Source organism: Tachyglossus aculeatus, chromosome 1, assembly GCF_015852505.1.
Source record: "Tachyglossus aculeatus isolate mTacAcu1 chromosome 1, mTacAcu1.pri, whole genome shotgun sequence".
NCBI lineage: Eukaryota > Metazoa > Chordata > Mammalia > Monotremata > Tachyglossidae > Tachyglossus > Tachyglossus aculeatus.
Window position 1 is genome coordinate 150,063,865 of NC_052066.1, and position 17,164 is coordinate 150,081,028.

The following is a 17,164-nucleotide window of genomic DNA, read 5'->3' on the forward strand; positions in this document are numbered from 1 at the left end:
GTTACTCCCCATACTCCCCACAGATGGAAGCCACTGTGAATGGAAAGAGGAGAGGAAGGAAGAAATAAAGAAAGAAAAAGAAGACCCCCCAACACCTCCCCCACCCCAAACCCCCAACCCCCACCACCCATGTACTTATTGAGTGTTGCCCCCGTCTTCAGAGTAGCTTTTGGTCCAGTGCTGCTATTCCGTTACTATGCTTCTGATTAAGTAGCCTGGTTGGTTGTTTGCTCTGTTCACATCGATCCTAGCAACTCCCATGTAACTCAGTGTCTACTGGGTCCACTGTCCACAACTGGCATATGGGTAGAATTTATGTGGTGGGTCAACAAAAAGTCCTTTGGAGAGTTTTGGATTTTATTAGAGAGGTGCGTGGGTTAGGGAAAGATGAAGTTTGAAACGTGATTTGGACTTCAGCTCGTTTGGAATCACTACTACTGCCTGCTACTTTTTATTCAATTATGTACCCTGTACTGTACAGGGAGGTCTGATTCAGCCTCTGTCCTTCCTGGGGCTCACGGTAAGTAGTAAGTGGACTTACTGCAGAGATTGGTCACAGAAATGCCCAGCGTGGAGAATAGGCAGGCAGCAGAGAGAATGGGTCAGCATCAGAGGTAGAGCGAAGTGGGGCATTGGCAAACATATAGTGGAGAGGGCTGGGTGGGGAGAGGAAGGAAGAGGAGGGAAAGATTGCGGATGCTGAATGGCATTTTCGAGCTTCAGTCAAGCCCTGAGCACTTTTGAAGAACTGGAGGTGGAAGAGAGAGAGCAGGCAGAACCCTTCTATCATTATCATCAGTGGTATTTATTCGCACTTACTATGTACAGAGCACTGGACTAAGCACTTGGGAGAGTACAATACCACAGTTAACAGAGCACTGGACTAAACACTTGGGAGAGTACAATACCACAGTTAACAGACACATTCCCTGCCCACAGTGACCTTACAGTCTCTTGGCGGGTTCCATTGTCACTCCCCTTTCCCTTTATTTGACCCTAACCTTTAAGAGCATGAGTGATGCCATTTGGATCAGGCCAGTTTTCTGCCTTTGTCTGTGGCAGCGTGCATGTTTGACTCCCCTTTGCGTCCAGTTTAGGAATGTACCTTTTAGAATCATTATCTTTTTCCATGCATCTGTCCAAACAAAGCTATCGATAAATGCTTCTCTACACAATTTCCTGAGGTTGTCTTCTCTTTCTCTGCCTTTCCGTATCTCAAAATAAGCCATCTGAGAGATGCTGTATAGGCATTCACTGCATCTGGAGTGTAAGCTCATCCACTAGACTGTAAGCTCGTTACGGGCAGGGAAGGTGTGTGCTAATTCTGTTGTATTGTACTCTCTCAAGTGCTTAGGACAGTCCTCTGCACATAGTAAGTGCTCAATAAATAGCAGTGATTGATCTAGGGAGGGATGTGCTGCGTTTAGAAAAATCCCCTCCTATTTAGACTTTCAACTTTAGACTGGTCCTTTCACTCTGTCTCATCCACATCTTTCCCAACCATTTTCCTCCCCCCACCTCCACCCTGGGCTTTAATCCAGATTAAGACCGTTTAACTGCAACAGGTAATGACTCTCCCCTCCTTCAAAGCCTTATTGAAGGCACATCTCCTTCAAGACACCTTCCCTGACTAAGCCCTCCTTTCCTCTTCTCCCACTCCCTTTGGCACTGCCCTGACTTGCTCCCTTTGTTCATCCCCTCCCACCCCCACAGCACTTAAGGTGCATATCCTCAACTTATTTATCTATGTTTATTAAACTGTAAGCTCGTGTTGGGCACGGAATGTGTGTGTTTGTTATATTGTACTCTCCCAAGCACTTAGTACAGTGCTTTGTACACCGTAAGTGCTCAATAAATACGACTGAATGAATGACTAAGTAAGGGTGTCGGGATAAGAATGATTCTTAATGGGGAGATGGAGGAGTTTATCATGAGTGGTTCATTGATGAAACTGCTGTCCATTTCTTTCCAACTGCCTATTTTTTGGTACATTTCTTGAGACTCTAGTTGCATCTCATCTAAGGAGCTCTTTTTTGGTGGCTTTTTAATTACTCTGTGTAATGCTTTAGGTACTAAAGGTACTCTTTAGATTGGGAGCCCCGTAAGGGACAAGGGACTGTGTCCAATCTGATAGTATTGTATATCCCCAGTGGTTAGTACGTAGCACTTAACACAAGGGTACCTCGTTACAAAGAGATTGTTAGGAAGAATTATGTTCCATCTGAGAAAAAGGGAAAAAAAAAAGTCAAGTTAAAAACCTAGCAGAGCAAGTCTTGTACTATACTAAGATTTATGTTTGGAGACAAACTTAGAAACTGCCTGAAGTTACAATTGTTACAGCATTTGACAGCTTTAAAGTTCAGAATATAAGGCCAGGCTCACTGACCTGATAAAGTGTTTCTGCTTTGGGAGCTGAGCTCTGGTTTCTTATTTCAAGTCCAGAAAGAGGGACTGATTGAGTTAATAGAGAAATCCAACCATAAATCAACTTTAACTTTATTTAGAGACTACATTTGTTTCTCCCTCTATCCCCCACCCACCCACTTCAAGTTTTTGTCCATAGAAAACTCTTTATCCTTGTTGCAACTGATGAAAATTGGAGTTCACATAATCTTCCTTTTAAAAAGCACTGTTTTGAATATTCCTTTTTTTAAAAAGAAGTAGCACCTGTTGTCTCTCGCATTATATTAAATGGGACATGCCGTTGTCAGTAAATGCCTCAACTGTCCTTTTCCCCCTTCCCTCTCTTTTCTAAATTTTTTTTTATAGGACTTGCTGGCTCCCGACTATATTTGACACCTCAGCATGTAGATTGCTGTTGACATCACTTATCTGAAGAGTTTTTGAAGACTGGCGTCTGCCTGTAGGGGTAAGGAAAATCTTTTGGATTTTCTCTAATAACCTTACCGGTGTTTTATATCCTGAGGAGTAAAACGGAGTCCATGGTTTTAAGCAAGACTGAGAGATTGGAGCAGAGAAACCCTTACCTCTGTAGGCAGGCTTCAATTGCTGGCCCTCTCTGCCTTGACAGGTGTGATGTTACAGTAGAGAGCGTGGCCAGGTGTCTCCCAGACTGAGAGCCACGGATTGACAGCAGGTCTGCATTTGGAAGCATGGAAAAGAAAGCAAAGAGGTGAGTTTAGAATAAATGTACTAGAATCCCCTGCTTTTTCATTTATAGAGGCGGCTGAGACCGAAAGGCTAAATGGATGGATTTTCTTTAATAAAAGCATCCTACAGAGCGTTCCATTTCTGGTATCCTGCCTCTCTAGAATGTTTCACTCTGGAAGTGTGGGCGCTTTGAAGTTGGCTGCTTTTCAAAAGGCTTATGATTACTGATTACTACAGTAGTGAAGCAGACAATGTTAGAACATATAGCCCGTCAGTTTTCTTCAGAAGCGTCCATAATTCTAATGGTTTAAGTACGGGGTGTTTATCAAGCAGTATTGATGTACTGTGTTAGGGGACGCAGATGTATGGAGAAGAAATACACCCAGAAGAATCACGCTGTTCCCGTAGCTCCTTGTTTGTTCATTCATTCGGTCATATTTATTGAGGGCTTACTATGTGCAGAGCACTGTACTGAGCCCTTGGGAGAGTACAGTACGATTTATAAATGGGGAAGAAAAGCACACCCAATTGGATATGTGCCATTTGGCGCTTGAGCTGTGGGATCACTCCCCTTTGGCTCACCCATCTTCCTGTTACTTGTGCTCTTTCGACTGAGAAGAAACTGGGGCATAGTGGATTGACATAAGAATTTTAGCTCTAGCGTGACTTGACGGGAGTTCTGCTCATGAGCAATCCAAATACGTTTTGCAGCTGGGTTGCCTGAGGCCCAAAGAAACCATGTGACCGTCCTGTCCCTGAGCCAGTCCAGCTGTAAAACTGGGTAAAAACAGTGTTTCCTAGATAAAGCAGATGCCGTGCTTGTTTTCAGGTTTCCTGGGTAAATTGCTTAACACACATAATCGAAAATGTTCATTGTAGTTGTTCAGTGCCTTAGCAAGAGACTACTTGGGGAAAAAAATGCATCAAGTCCACATTCTTTGTCCGTTGGAGGATTTTAGAAAATGCAACGCTGCAAGATGTTTAGCTGGGCTGCACTTCGAGGTTGTTCAATGTATGGGAACTGAAATGTCTCTGAAATCCAGCCTTTCCCACTGCCATTCGTCTTCCTGAAATTTACACCATCCCTTGTCTTTCCTTTCTCTCCTGCCCTCCTCCTCCAAAGCAGCTTTAGACCGCAGCCTTAGACCGCTGACCCGGATAAAGCTGGGCAACAGCAGCAGCCTCTCGTAAGGACAGTCAGTGAGGTCACGGGAGACAAAAAGCAGCAGGAGTCACTGACCCCCTCTGGAAGTGGGAAAGAGGGCAGCTGTACTTCACTCTGCTGCCCGGGTTAACTTTCTACAGAAACGCTCTGGGCATGTTACCCTGCTCCTCAAAAATCTCCAGTGGTTGCCTATCAACCCTCGCATGAAGCAAAAACTCCTCACTATTGGCTTCAAAGCTTTCCATTACCTTGCCCCTTTCTACCTCACCTCCCTTCTCTCCTTTTCCAGCCAAGCCCGCACACTCCGCTCCTCTGCCGCTGACCTCCTCACTGTGCCTCGTTCTCACCCGGCCCATGTCCTACCTCTGGCCTGGAATGCCCTCCCTTCCTCACATCCGCCAAACTAGCTCTCTATCCCCCTTCAAAGCCCTAATGAGAGCTCACTTCCTCCAGGAGGCCTTCCCAGACTGAGCCCCCCCTTTCCTCTGCTCCTCCTCCCCTTCCCATCGCCCCTACTCCCTCTACTCTACCCCCTTCCCCGCCCCACAGCACCTATGTATATTCGTACATATTTATTTTTCTATTTATTTTATTAATGACGTGTATATATAATTCTGTTTATCCATTTTGGTGCTATTGATGCCTGTCTGCTTGTTTTGTTGACTGTCTCCTCCTTCTAGACTGTGAGCCCGATGTTGGGTAGGGATTATCTCTATCTGTTGCTGAATTGTACTTTCCAATCACTTAGTACAGTGCTCTGAACACAGTAAGTGCTCAATAAATATGATTGAAGGAATGAATGAACCTGAACCCCGTCCCCTCCAAAAGTGGCATGAGCCTGATGGTGGTAGGCGAAGAAACGGTGTCACACCCCTCTCCCTCAGGTTGCTGCTTGGAACAGAGCGAGTAGATTGCACAATCCTAATTAGGACATTTGTTAAGCTCTTACTATGTGTCAAGCACTGTTCTAAGCGCCGCGGTAGATTCAGGTTAATCAGGTCAGATGCAGCCCCACAGGGAGCTCACAGTCTAATTAGGAGGGGGACGCAGGTATTGGATCCCCATTTTACAGATATGGAAACGGAAGAACAGAGAGGTGAAGTGACTTGTCCGGGGTCATACAGGTAGGCAAAGTGACAGACCCAGGAGTAAAACCCAGGTTCTCTGACTCTCAGGCCGATGCTATTTCCACTAGGCTAAGCTGCCTCCTTGCCTGCATTAACTATTATTCTTCCTACTACCTTGCATTAGCTTGAGTAATTGAGAGTACCATACTTTTCTGGGGTTATATACATGACTCCACCACTTTTAAATTTTGGTGAAACTAAGAACTCATGGATTTGCACAGCTGAGAACCAATTGCAAGGTGTAAACAATTTTTACTGTTCAAGTAGCCCAGTGTAATCACTCCAGATGGCTGGAAACGATTTCAGCAGGAGCCATCTTCTCATAGCCGAGCTATGGCTGGTGATATCACTCAAAAAGCTCACGTATTAATTGAAAGTTACCCGTCTAGGTAATAATAATAATAATGGCATTTATTAAGCGCTTACAATGTGCAAAGCATTGTTCTAAGCACTGGGGAGCTTACAAGGTGATGAGGTTGTCCCACAGGGGGCTCACAGTCTTAATCCCCATTTTACAGATTAGGTAACTGGGGCACAATAGAAGTTAAGTGACTTCCCCAAAGTCACACAGCTGACAGTTGGCGGAGCTGGGATTTGAACCCATGACCTCTGACTCCAAAGCCCCGGCTCTTTCCACTGAGCCACGCTGCTTCTCAGGTAGATAGCATGGGCTTAAAATGCTTGAGGAGCATGGTTGCTGTGTCCGGTTGGGAGCTAGAAAACGTAAGCAGTTCTGGTTTTGTTTTTATTTTTTTTTTAATGGTATTAAGCGCTTACTATGTGCTAGGCACTGTTCTAAGTGCTGGGGTAGATACAGGATAATCAGGTTGGACATAGTTCATGTCATATGGGGCTCAGTAATAATGATAGGAATTATGATATTTAAGTGCTTACTACATGCCAGGCACTGTACTAAGTGCTGGGGTGGATTCAAACAAATCAGCTTCGACACAGTCCCCGTCACGCATGGGGCTCACAGTCTTAATCCCCATTTTACAGATGCGGTAACAGAGGCACAGTGAAGTGACTTGCCCAAGGCCACACAGCAGGCATGTGGCAGAGCCAAGGTTAGAACCTATGGCCTTCTGACTCTCAGGCCTGTTCTTCTATCCACTAAACCTTGCTGCTTCTCAGTATTTATCCCCATTTTATAGATGAGGTGGCTGAGGCACAGGGAAGTGAAGTGACTCCTGATTCCCAGGCCCATGCTGTATCTACTAGGTCACACCGCTTGTTCCACTCTGCCTAATTTAAAATTTAGCTAGTGTAACTAGCTAAAGTTTTAGTCCTGATTTGGGGGTCCAGGTGGCTAGATATACTTACCTGTCAGGATGTATGGTTAGAAGAGCAGTTCCATTATTAAGTTAATGACCAATTGGAATTCATATTTCTTGTGCCTGAGGACCCTCAACTGAAACCTATTTTTACTTTTGAGCCTGTTGGTATGAATTGTGTGGTTACCAGTTTATCTCCCCAAGCCTTTCAGGATGAGCTATTTTAGTTTTCCAAAGAACTATTTATTTTAGGGCAAATGCTATCTTGTTAATTGTTTTCCATTCACACCATTTCAAATCTTAGACAAGTGTTCTAAATTTCTGGTTCTTTTCCCCAGTGGTGACATAGCAACGGTATTTGTTGGTTTTCAGACACTCCTGTGCTTGCATCAAGAATTTCTGGGCGTCCAGCTCTGTCCTATCATTCCCACCGAGGCGTGGTAGGAGATTTGGGGAACAGCAGGAGGAAAACCAGCGAGAGAGCTGATTCTGGGGTGATGGGAGGAGGCCAACAGAGCCAAACTGCTGTCTGCTGGATCTTTTGCTAACCCTCTTGCTGGGCTCTCTCTCCATGTCCATTGCTCCTTATTTCTTTTTGTTTTAATGGTATCTTTTAAGTGCTTACTTATGTTCCAGGCACTGGACTGAGTGTGGGGGGTAAATACAAGCTAATCAGGTGGACACAGTCGGTGACCCACGTGGGGCTCACACTCTTTATCCCCATTTTACTGATGAGGAAACTGAGACCCAAAGCAGACAAGTGGCAGAGCCAGGATTAGAACCCAGGTCCTTCTGACTTCCGGGCCTGTCTCTCTTCACGAGGCCACGCTCCTTTTTTGTCTTACCAGCGCTTAGTACAATTCCTGGTGCATAGTAAGTGCTTAACAAATGCCGTAATTATTGTTCTCTTCTGCTTTCCTCCTGTCTCCCTCCCTGCCATTTTATCAGGGCTCATAGAGTGTACCAAGATGTTGGCAGTCAAAGTCCAAGGACTTTTCGACCCAAGGAAGTTCAAACCTGTCCCCTTTTGATCTTGGCATATCAATCAGTGGTATTTATTGAACACTTACTACATGGACAGCACTGAAGTAAGCGCTTGGGAGAGTACACTACAACACAATTCCACACATCCGTCAAGCCAGCTCTCTTCCTCCCTTCAAAGCCTTACTGAGAGCTCACCTCCTCCAAGTGGCCTTCCCAGACTGAGCCCCCTTTTGCCTCTCCTCCTCCCCATCCCCCCGCCCTACCTCCTTCCCCTCCCCACGGCACCTGTATATATGTTTGTCCAGATTTATTACTCTATTTATTTTACTTCTACATATTTACTATTCTATTAATTTTGTTAATGTGCATCTAGCGTTATTTGTTCTGACGACTTGACACCTGTCCACGTGTTTTGTTTTGTTGTCCGTCCCCCCCTCCTAGACTGTGAGCCCGTTGTTGGGTAGGGACTGTCTCTATATGTTGCCAACTTGTACTTCCCAAGCGCTTAGTACAGTGCTCTGCACACAGTAAGCGCTCAATAAATACGATTGAATGAATGAATGAATTAGCAGACATATTACCTACCCATAATGAGCATGTTTGTTACATAAGGATTCTCCCCCCTTTTCACTTTGATCAGAGCAGTATGTACAGTTGCGGATTGTTTTCTGAAGCGTCTCTTCGAAATAAATATATTTTTAGATTTGTTGGCGTTGTGATTTCTCAAGGTAGTTCAAGCAGGTATGTGACTAAAACCAAGTTTTGCTAAATTATACTCAAGAGCTGTAGCGTAGTAAGAAAGTATGTTTTTCAGGTAGCTAGACTGTAGCATTTGCTGAATGTCTTTTGTATCTGAATGACAAAGCAGTATATCAGTTTCTAGCTCACACTTTCAAGCGAGGGCCGTTAGGGAAGGGGAAAATCATTTTATGGGCTATCATTCATAGAGTGTCCTTTACTCATTACCGAAGAAGTTCTGAGCTCGGCGCAACAGAGCATCTTGCCAGCTGTAGCCAAGGGGGGAAGGTTAGTTAAGCCCATCCCTGACAGTGTTTTTGCACACTCTTTCTTGCCAAGCTTGCTCATCTGCTATATTTGGAAATGTGGTTCTGCTGCTCAGAATCAAACTTATAGCTCGTGTCGGAATTTTTTTTAGATCGGATTCCGTCGCCCTTCCCCAGAAATATCACTGGTGGAGGTGAAGAGTGCTGGTAATGCAAAAAAAAAAAAAAAAAAAAGGAAAAGAGAAAACTCAGGGTTATGATTGATGATTTCATTTCTGGTCCCAGCCTGAATTTTCTGTTCAGCCTTTATCCCTTTACTGGGAGTGAAAGAGTCAATTTTCTGTTGGTCATTGCATAATCCTTCGCCTGCCGAAAAAGGTGGTGAATTCTTCCCTTGACTACTAAGGTATTCTGTTTTAATGCTATGGGAGCTTTGTGTTAACCTGTGCCCTTCTTCCACCGCAGGATTTTTATTACTGGGTATATTGAGGCTCTGTTGTGGAAGACTTCTAAATTAAGCTGGGGCACTATTTTGGAAAATGTACGTAACCTTTCCCTGTAGACTGTAGGCTTGCTATGGGCAGGAACATGTCTGCTATGTTGCCAAATTGTACTTCCCAAGCGCTTAGTACAGTGCTCTGCACACAGTAAGCGCTCAATAAATACGATTGATGATGATGATGTTAATTTTGTTCTGCTCTCCCCTCCCTAGTGCTTAGAACAGTGCTCTGCACACAGTAAGCGCTCACTAAATGCCATTGATGGAGAGATTGACTCAGGGTTCATAGTCTTTGGAATTCTTAGGTCTGTTACAGAGTTTATCAATATGGAGGGAGGAGTACATATTTTCAATCTCATGTAGTTAGAGTCTGTCCAAATGTGTCCTTCACCAGATTTTTATTTAGGAGGAGAGCTTCTTTTCTCCTCGCCTACAACCAGAAAGCTACATTTAACGTTGCGAGTTACTTTTTATTTCAAGTAACAAACTGCACGTTTTGGAAGTCCACAAAGACACTGAAATGGAGACCGCAGAAGACAGCGGTATTCAAATACCAAAAGTGCATTTTTCTTGTAGGAATCTGACAATTGTATTTTCTGTTATCAGTTCTGTTGTGAATGTGTGATGCAGTTGCTGCCCCCAGACTATGCCTTGCCAGGGTGGTTTTAAAAGATCCAGAGCAGATCCAGGGTGGTTTTAAAGCTAATGGTAGTGAAAGATGAGTCTGTGAATAGGCTGCAAGTGAACCACTGGGAAAACAACAATTTGATGGAAGTTTTCTCTGCCATCTTTTAAAAATCCTCCTGTACACTTTTGTTCTGGGGTAAGAGACTTATTAAATTAATCTTTCAAGCAAGTATTTGGGAAATATGGCTCAGTGGAAAGAGCACGGGATTTGGAGTCAGAGGTCATGGGTCAAATCCCGGCTCTGCCAACTGTCAGCTGTGTGACTTTGGGCAAGTCACTTAACTTCTCTGTGCCTCAGTTCCCTCATCTGTAAAATGGGGATTAAGACTGTGAGCCCCCCGTGGGACAACCTGATCACCTTGTAACCTCCCCAGCGCTTAGAATAGTGCTTTGCACATAGTAAGCGTTTAATAAATGTCATTATTATTATTATTATTATTAAATATAGGGGGAAAGATAGTCCAATCCCCAACCTGTGGCAACTTTTAATTAGAACTGAAATCTTTATCCCACTGCAAAAGGGCATTTTCCAGGGAGCTTTGATTAGCATATTCAGCACTGTTCTCCAGTAAATCTCACAGATTTAGAAGTGGATGGAGGCAACATTTTTTAAAATTTATGTTACGCTCTCTTTTGAAGAAATGTAGGTGGCTATTGTCAGAGCCAACATGTTAGGCTTGTAGATTTGCAAGATTCAGCTGAAATGGATTATATCATATATATTATTACTGTTCTGCTTTAATCGTGAGTTCAGATATTTTCCTTTGAAGACTTAGATTTCACCTTTTTGAAAATTTGAATGAGAAATCCATACGTAATGCTAGGAATATACTTTAAATTTTTAATATATTTTAATACTTACCTCTTTCTCCTATTTGGGGTATATATTACCTGCACCATTTTCCTTCCCCAGAAGCATTTCTAAGTGAAACGAAATGTTTCAAATGCAATTAGTATTTCCAGCCCATTAGTCTGTAAACTCCCTGTGATCAGGGATTGTGTCTACCCACTCATTCATTCATTCATTCATTCAATCATATTTATTGAGCACTTACTGTGTGCAGAAGACTTGTACTAAGCGCTTGGGATGTACAAGTTGGCAACATATAGAGATGGTCCCTACCCAACAACGGGCTCACAGTCTAGAAGGGGGAGACAGACAACAAAACAAAACATATTAACAGAATAAAATAAATAGAATAGTAAATATGTACAAGTAAAACAGAGACAGACAACAAAACAAAACATATTAACAAAATAAAATAAATAGAATAGTAAATATGTACAAGTAAAATAGAGTAATAAATCTGTACAAATATATATATAGGTGCTCTAGGGAGGGGAAGGAGGTAGGGCGGGGGAGGGGGAGGGGGAGAGGAAGGAGGGGGCTCAGTCTGGGAAGGCCTCCTGGAGGAGGGGAGCTCTCAGTAGGGCTTTGAAGGGAGGAAGAGAGCTGGCTTGGCGGGTGGGCAGAGGGAGGGCATTCCAGGCCAGGGGGAGGACGTGGGCTGGGGGTCGATGGCGGTCGACTCAACTGTATTGTACTCACCCAAGCGCTTAGTAAAGTGTTCTACGCACAGTAAGTGCTCAGTAAACAACGTGGCTTAGTAGAAAGATCATTTCGAATCAGAGGACCTGTGTTCTAATCCTGTCCTCCACTTGTCTGCTTTGTGACTGTAGGCAAGTCACTTAACTTCTCTGTGCCTCAGTTAAAATGGGGATTAAGAGTGTGAGCCCCTTGTTTGTAGGCCATGGACTGTGTCCAACCTGCTTAATGCGGTGCCTATCATGTAGTAACAAGTATCATAAAAATAAAATAAAAAAAATTACTGTTGATTGATTATATTTCCATAGGTCATGCTTGGAAGTCCACTCATTCCCCCCACCCCAAATTTAGACCCTTAATTTTACCTGCCCCTCATGAGCACTTCCACACATATAAACTCTCCTGTCTTGCCTCCACCGTCCCCACTCCCCGTAGATACACAGACATACACACATCTCTGGATATGAACACCTTACAATTCATGAAACCCGGGATTGTGTTTGCCACTTTGCCAATTTATCCCAGTATACTTAAATTCTGCCTTTGACCTTATCTCCAATTGCCGCAGATAAGTCAGTTCTGTCCCCACCCCCTGTTCTCCTCCTGCCATCCTCCCTCATCCTCCCCACCCTGAACCCCCCGACCCAATGCTCCCTTGTTCTAAACTCTAGTATTTTGGGCGATTCACCTTTTATTCTATTCACCTTTTATTCTAATTTTAGCAGTCACCCCACCCCTACTTCTTCCCATTCTTAATCAGTCAATAGGATTTACTTAGCACTTACTGTGTGCAGAGCATTGTGCTAAGCACTTGGGAGAGTACAGTGTAACAGAGTTGGTAGGCATGCTTCCTGCCTCCAGTGAGCGTAGAGTCTGGGGGGAAGGGGAGGAGGGACAGACATCAATATAAGTAAATAAATAATGGGTATGTGCATAAGTGCTGTGGGGCTGAGGGAGGGGTGGTTAAAAAGTGCAAGTCCAAGAGCATGGGTGACCTAGAGAGAGTGGGAGAAGAGGAAATGAGGGCTTAGTCGGGAAAGGCCTCTCCGAGGAGATGTGCTTTTAATAAGACTTTGAAGGTGCGGAGAGTAGAGAGGGAGGACATGAGTGAGCGGTTGGCAGCGAGATAGATGAGATCAAGGTACAGTGAGTAGGCTGGCATAAGAGGAGTGAAATGTGCTTACTGGGTTATGGCAGGAGAGTAGGGAGGTGAGGTAGGAGGGCCAAGGTGATTGACTGCTTTAAAGCCAATGGTGAGGTCTTTGTGTTCACAGAAGTGGATGGCCAACCACTGGAGGCCACCATTCTTGGTCTTGCAGCCCCACTTCTCTTCCCTGGCTAAATCTGTGGGGACAGAGTCAGCAGCAGATCAGGGTGAGATGGGGAACCGTCCTCTCCTGGTTCTCCTCTTATCTCTCCAGCCGTTCATTCTCTGTCTCCTTTGCGGGCTCCTCCTCTCTCTCCCATCCCCTTACTGTAGGGGTTCCTTGAGGATCAGTTCTTGGTCCCCTTCTGTTCTCTATCTACATTCACTCCCTTGGTGAACTCATTCGCTCCCACAGCTTCAACTATCATCTCTATGCTGATGACACCCAAATCTACATCTCTGCCCCTGCTCTCTCTCTCTCCCTTCAGGCTCATGTCTCCTCCTGCCTTCAAGACATCTCTATCTGGATGTCTGCCCGCCATCTAAAACTCAATATGTCCAAGACTGAACTCCTTATCTTCCCTCCCAAACCCTGCCCTCTCCCTGACTTTCCCATCATTGTAGACAGCACTACCATCCTTCCCATCTCACAAGCCCGCAACCTTGGTGTCATCCTCAACTCTGCTCTCTCGTTCACCCCTCACATCCAATCTGTCACCAAAACCTGCTGCTCTCATTTCCGCAACATCGCCAAGATCCGCCCTTTCCTCTCCATCCAAACTGCTACCCTGCTCGTTCAATCTCTCATCCTATCCTGACTGGACTACTGCATCAGCCTCCTCTCTGACCTCCCATCCTCGTGTCTCTCCCCACTTCAGTTTATGCTTCACGTTGCTGCCCAGATCATCTTTGTGCAGAAACACTCTGGGCATGTTACTCCCCTCCTCAAAAATCTCCAGTGGCTACCAGTCAACCTACGCATCAGGCAAAAACTCCTCACTCTCAGCTTCAAGGCTGTCCATCACCTCGCCCCCTCCTACCTCACCTCCCTTCTTTCCTTCTCCAGCCCAGCCCACACCCTCGGCTCCTCTGCCGCTATCCTCCTCACTGTGCCTCGTTCTCGCCTGTCCCGCCATCGACCCCCGGCTCACGTCCTCCCCCTGGCCAGGAATGCCCTCCCTCTGCACATTCATCAAGCCAGCTCTGTTCCTCCCTTCAAAGCCCTACTGAGAGCTCACCTCCTCCAGCAGGCCTTCCCAGTCTGAGCCCCCTCCTTCCTCTCCCCCTCCCCCCCCGCCTTACCTCCTTCCCCTTTCCACAGCACCTGTATATATGTTTGTACAGATTTATTACTCTATTTTACTTGTACATATTTACTATTCTATTTTGTTAATATGTTTTGTTTTGTTGTCTGTCTTCCCCTTCTAGACTGTGAGCCCGTTGTTGGGTAGAGACCGTCTCTATATGTTGCCAACTTCTACTTCCCAGGTGCTTAGTACAGTGCTCTGCACACAGTAAGCGCTCAATAAATACAATTGAATGAATGAAGGGGGGACAGTGGTCCCTTCCCAAGTCACCACCAACCCTTTCTCCTTCATCCTGCCCCAATCTGTCACTGTCTCTGTCCCCAGGGTGAGGAAGAAGGACTACAAACCATCCAGTGGGAAATGGTGACAGTGAGGGGAATGGATGGTTGGACATGGACATACTGTTGGGGGCAACAGTAGAATTAAAAGTGAATCAAATAATTAAAATCACTGTAAAGCACCATTGAATAAACATGGAGTGGGGCGGAGTGGGAAAACTGCTTGGACTAGAAGGGCTTTTAGGGAGGGAAGGGGTGGCTATACTACTCACCTAATTTACATTCAGGGAGTAGCTTCGTCCCTCAGCAAGGTCTGGTGTGTTGCAATCAGTAAGCATGATTGATTGATTGACTGTAGTTCCTTACAGATGAATGTGTTGAGGAACTGAAGGTGAGAATATTCAGAGACAGGCTACAACTGGGAATAGATCCCCAGAATCCTGGTAAGGCCCTTAGCAGTGGGCTTTAATAATAATAATAATAATAATAATAATAATAATAATAATAATAATAATAATAATGTTGGTATTTGTTAAGCACTTACTATGTGCCAAGCACTGTTCTAAGTGCTGGGGTAGATACAAAGTAATCAGGTTGTCCTACGTGGAGCTCGCAGTCTTAATCCCCGTTTTATAGATGAGGAAACTGAGGCACAGAGAAGTTAATTGATTTGCCCAAGGTCACACAGCTGACAAGCAGCAGAGCCGGGATTAGAACCCATGATCTCCGACTCCCACGCCCGGGCTCTTGCCACTAAGCCACGCTCCCTTAATAATTTAACATAATTAAATTAAGCTCTTAACATAATCTCCTTACGTAATTCATAAAATACAATTCTATTTTATGATTATTATTACTGCTACTCTATTATTGTATTTGTTAGGCACTTATCGTGTGTCAAGTACTATTCTAAGTGCCTGGTTAGAAAAGGGAGGATGTACCCCACATAAAAGCCATTCACGATACAACCACATTTCCAGGGAACATAACCTTGTTGTATTGTGGGTTATACGTCTGTGTGTTTGTGTGTGCACATATCCCCCACATCAGACACCACCCCATTCCTCCACTTCATTCCCCCCCGCCCATTCCCTTGGACAGCCCACCTTCTGACACTTACACCTCCTGTTTCCCCACCAAAACTACTCTTCAATTAGTGTGTGGTCCAGTGGAGCCCCATTTGTAATAGCAGTGCTCAACATCTGTTTTTTTTTCCTCAGATTTAGTAGTTATTAATGCTTCAGTCCATTTCTTCTCCCCTGCATACCGTTTTCCACCTCATCCCCACACTTAAGAGCCTAGAAGAGTGTATTCCTAGAATCAGACGATATCTTCCCTTTGGCATCAGTGCTGAAAAATCTTAGCCAGGCAGCTCTGATATTTTATTGTTACTGGGAGTGTTATTAGTCTTTTAAAGCCCAGGCCAACAGGCATATTGATAGCTGTTCCCGTGTGGAGCTGTGTATGTACACTTTAGTGTACACAGTGTCACTTGTCCCTGTAACTGATGTTAGATTTGATTTTGTACAGGTTTGTAAGATAACCTATGTCAATCTCTGCTGAAATACTTACCATTCTAAGGTAAAATCCACCCCTTATGTAGCTTCAGTAGATTTTGTTTTAAAGTAATTTTCCTTCTGGATATAGAGTTCAAAGGAGTTTTGCTTTCATCGCGACCCTGCAAATAATAAAATTAGCCGCGAACTTGTTTTTACTGAGAAAAGGAATTGTCGCAAATATTAAGATACAGCATCTGTGTGGTAAGAAAGAACTTTGAAGAGTCTTAAGGATGACTCCACCACTTCCTGTTTTCATTATTTTACTTTTGGTTGCCAGTGACAACGTGTGTTTTCTGTTTTATCTCCTCCATACCAGTCAGAAGATGGGTAAGAAGAGCCGAGTGAAAACTCAGAAATCAGGTACCGGAGCTACAGCAACAGTGTCACCAAAGGAAATGTTGAATCTAATTAGTGAACTATTACAGAGTAAGTTTGATTTCTTCGCATTTCTTGTGCAGTGTGTTTGAACTTTTACCCTTTGGTCCTGTAATAGGAAATAACTGAAACAAGGGCTTGTGGATTTACAAAACATTGGATTTGTCTACTTATTGACTATGTGATTTTATGAAATTAAATATAAGTGGAATTTTGTATGTATACATCATTCATTCATCAATTCAATTGTATTTATTGAGTGCTTACTGTGTGTAGAGCACTGTACTAAGCTCTTGGGAAGTACAAGTTGGCAACGTATAGAGACAGTTCCTGCCCAACAATAAGCTCACAGGAGTGACTGTAACCAGCACTGGATGTCCTAAAGAAAGTTCTTTCGTTCCTGGGACACTTTGTTACAGGGATCATGGGGGTGAACATGGGGGTTTTCTAAGCTGGACTTCAGACTTGCTCTTTCTAGGTCTCATCAGGCCCGAGAGCTTCCATTCAGGGCTGAAAAGACTCAAAATGGTGGCTCTTTGGCTTGGGAGCTCTTTGAAACCTGTTATTCATCTCTCACCCTAAAATGTCTGCCCCCTTTTCACCCATGCATTCAAAATGAGCAGTTGGCATTTCTGCACCCTCTAGTCGCAAAGAACTGAACGTGAGCGGAAAGGAGGAGGAAAAAAGATTAAGGATGATGGAGCCTCCCACTGGAAACCTGAGTAAAGCAATTAGCAACTGACAGTGGAGCTGCTGGTTCACACAGCACCATTCACAGTTTGTCTTTCCTCCCGGCCAGTCTTCTAGACTGTGAGCCCGTTGTTGGGTAGGGACCGTCTCTATATGTTGCCAAGTTGTACTTCCCAAGCGCTTAGTACAGTGCTGTGCACACAGTAAGCACTCAATAAATACGATTGAATGAATGAATGAATGAATGATCCCTCTAGAGCACGGAGTCCTGGAAATAGAACCCAGGAATCCTGGCATCCAGGCCCATGGGGTAATAACCGGTGAGGCCTGAGCTATGTGCTTGGAGAGGAGTTTGAAAGTGCAGGGGTGGTTTTCCAAAGGTGTTAGTCTGCTATTGATTCGATCATATTT

At 44.4% G+C, this 17,164-nt stretch overlaps 1 protein-coding gene across 2 annotated transcripts in view; it reads left to right on the plus strand.

The window, feature by feature from the left end:
- Positions 1 to 17,164, plus strand: part of SETD3 (SET domain containing 3, actin histidine methyltransferase) — a 115,008-nt gene that overhangs the window by 18,257 nt on the left and 79,587 nt on the right. The window contains exons 2-3 of one of the 2 annotated variants that reach the window (XM_038749438.1): positions 2,770 to 2,869; positions 16,005 to 16,114. In XM_038749438.1, coding sequence (XP_038605366.1) covers positions 16,012 to 16,114 — 103 coding nt within the window. In that variant the 5' untranslated portion in view covers positions 2,770 to 2,869; positions 16,005 to 16,011. Of the gene's footprint in view, positions 1 to 2,769; positions 2,870 to 3,042; positions 3,134 to 16,004; positions 16,115 to 17,164 lie in introns of those variants that run through there. The other variant, XM_038749349.1, reaches the window with a different exon arrangement.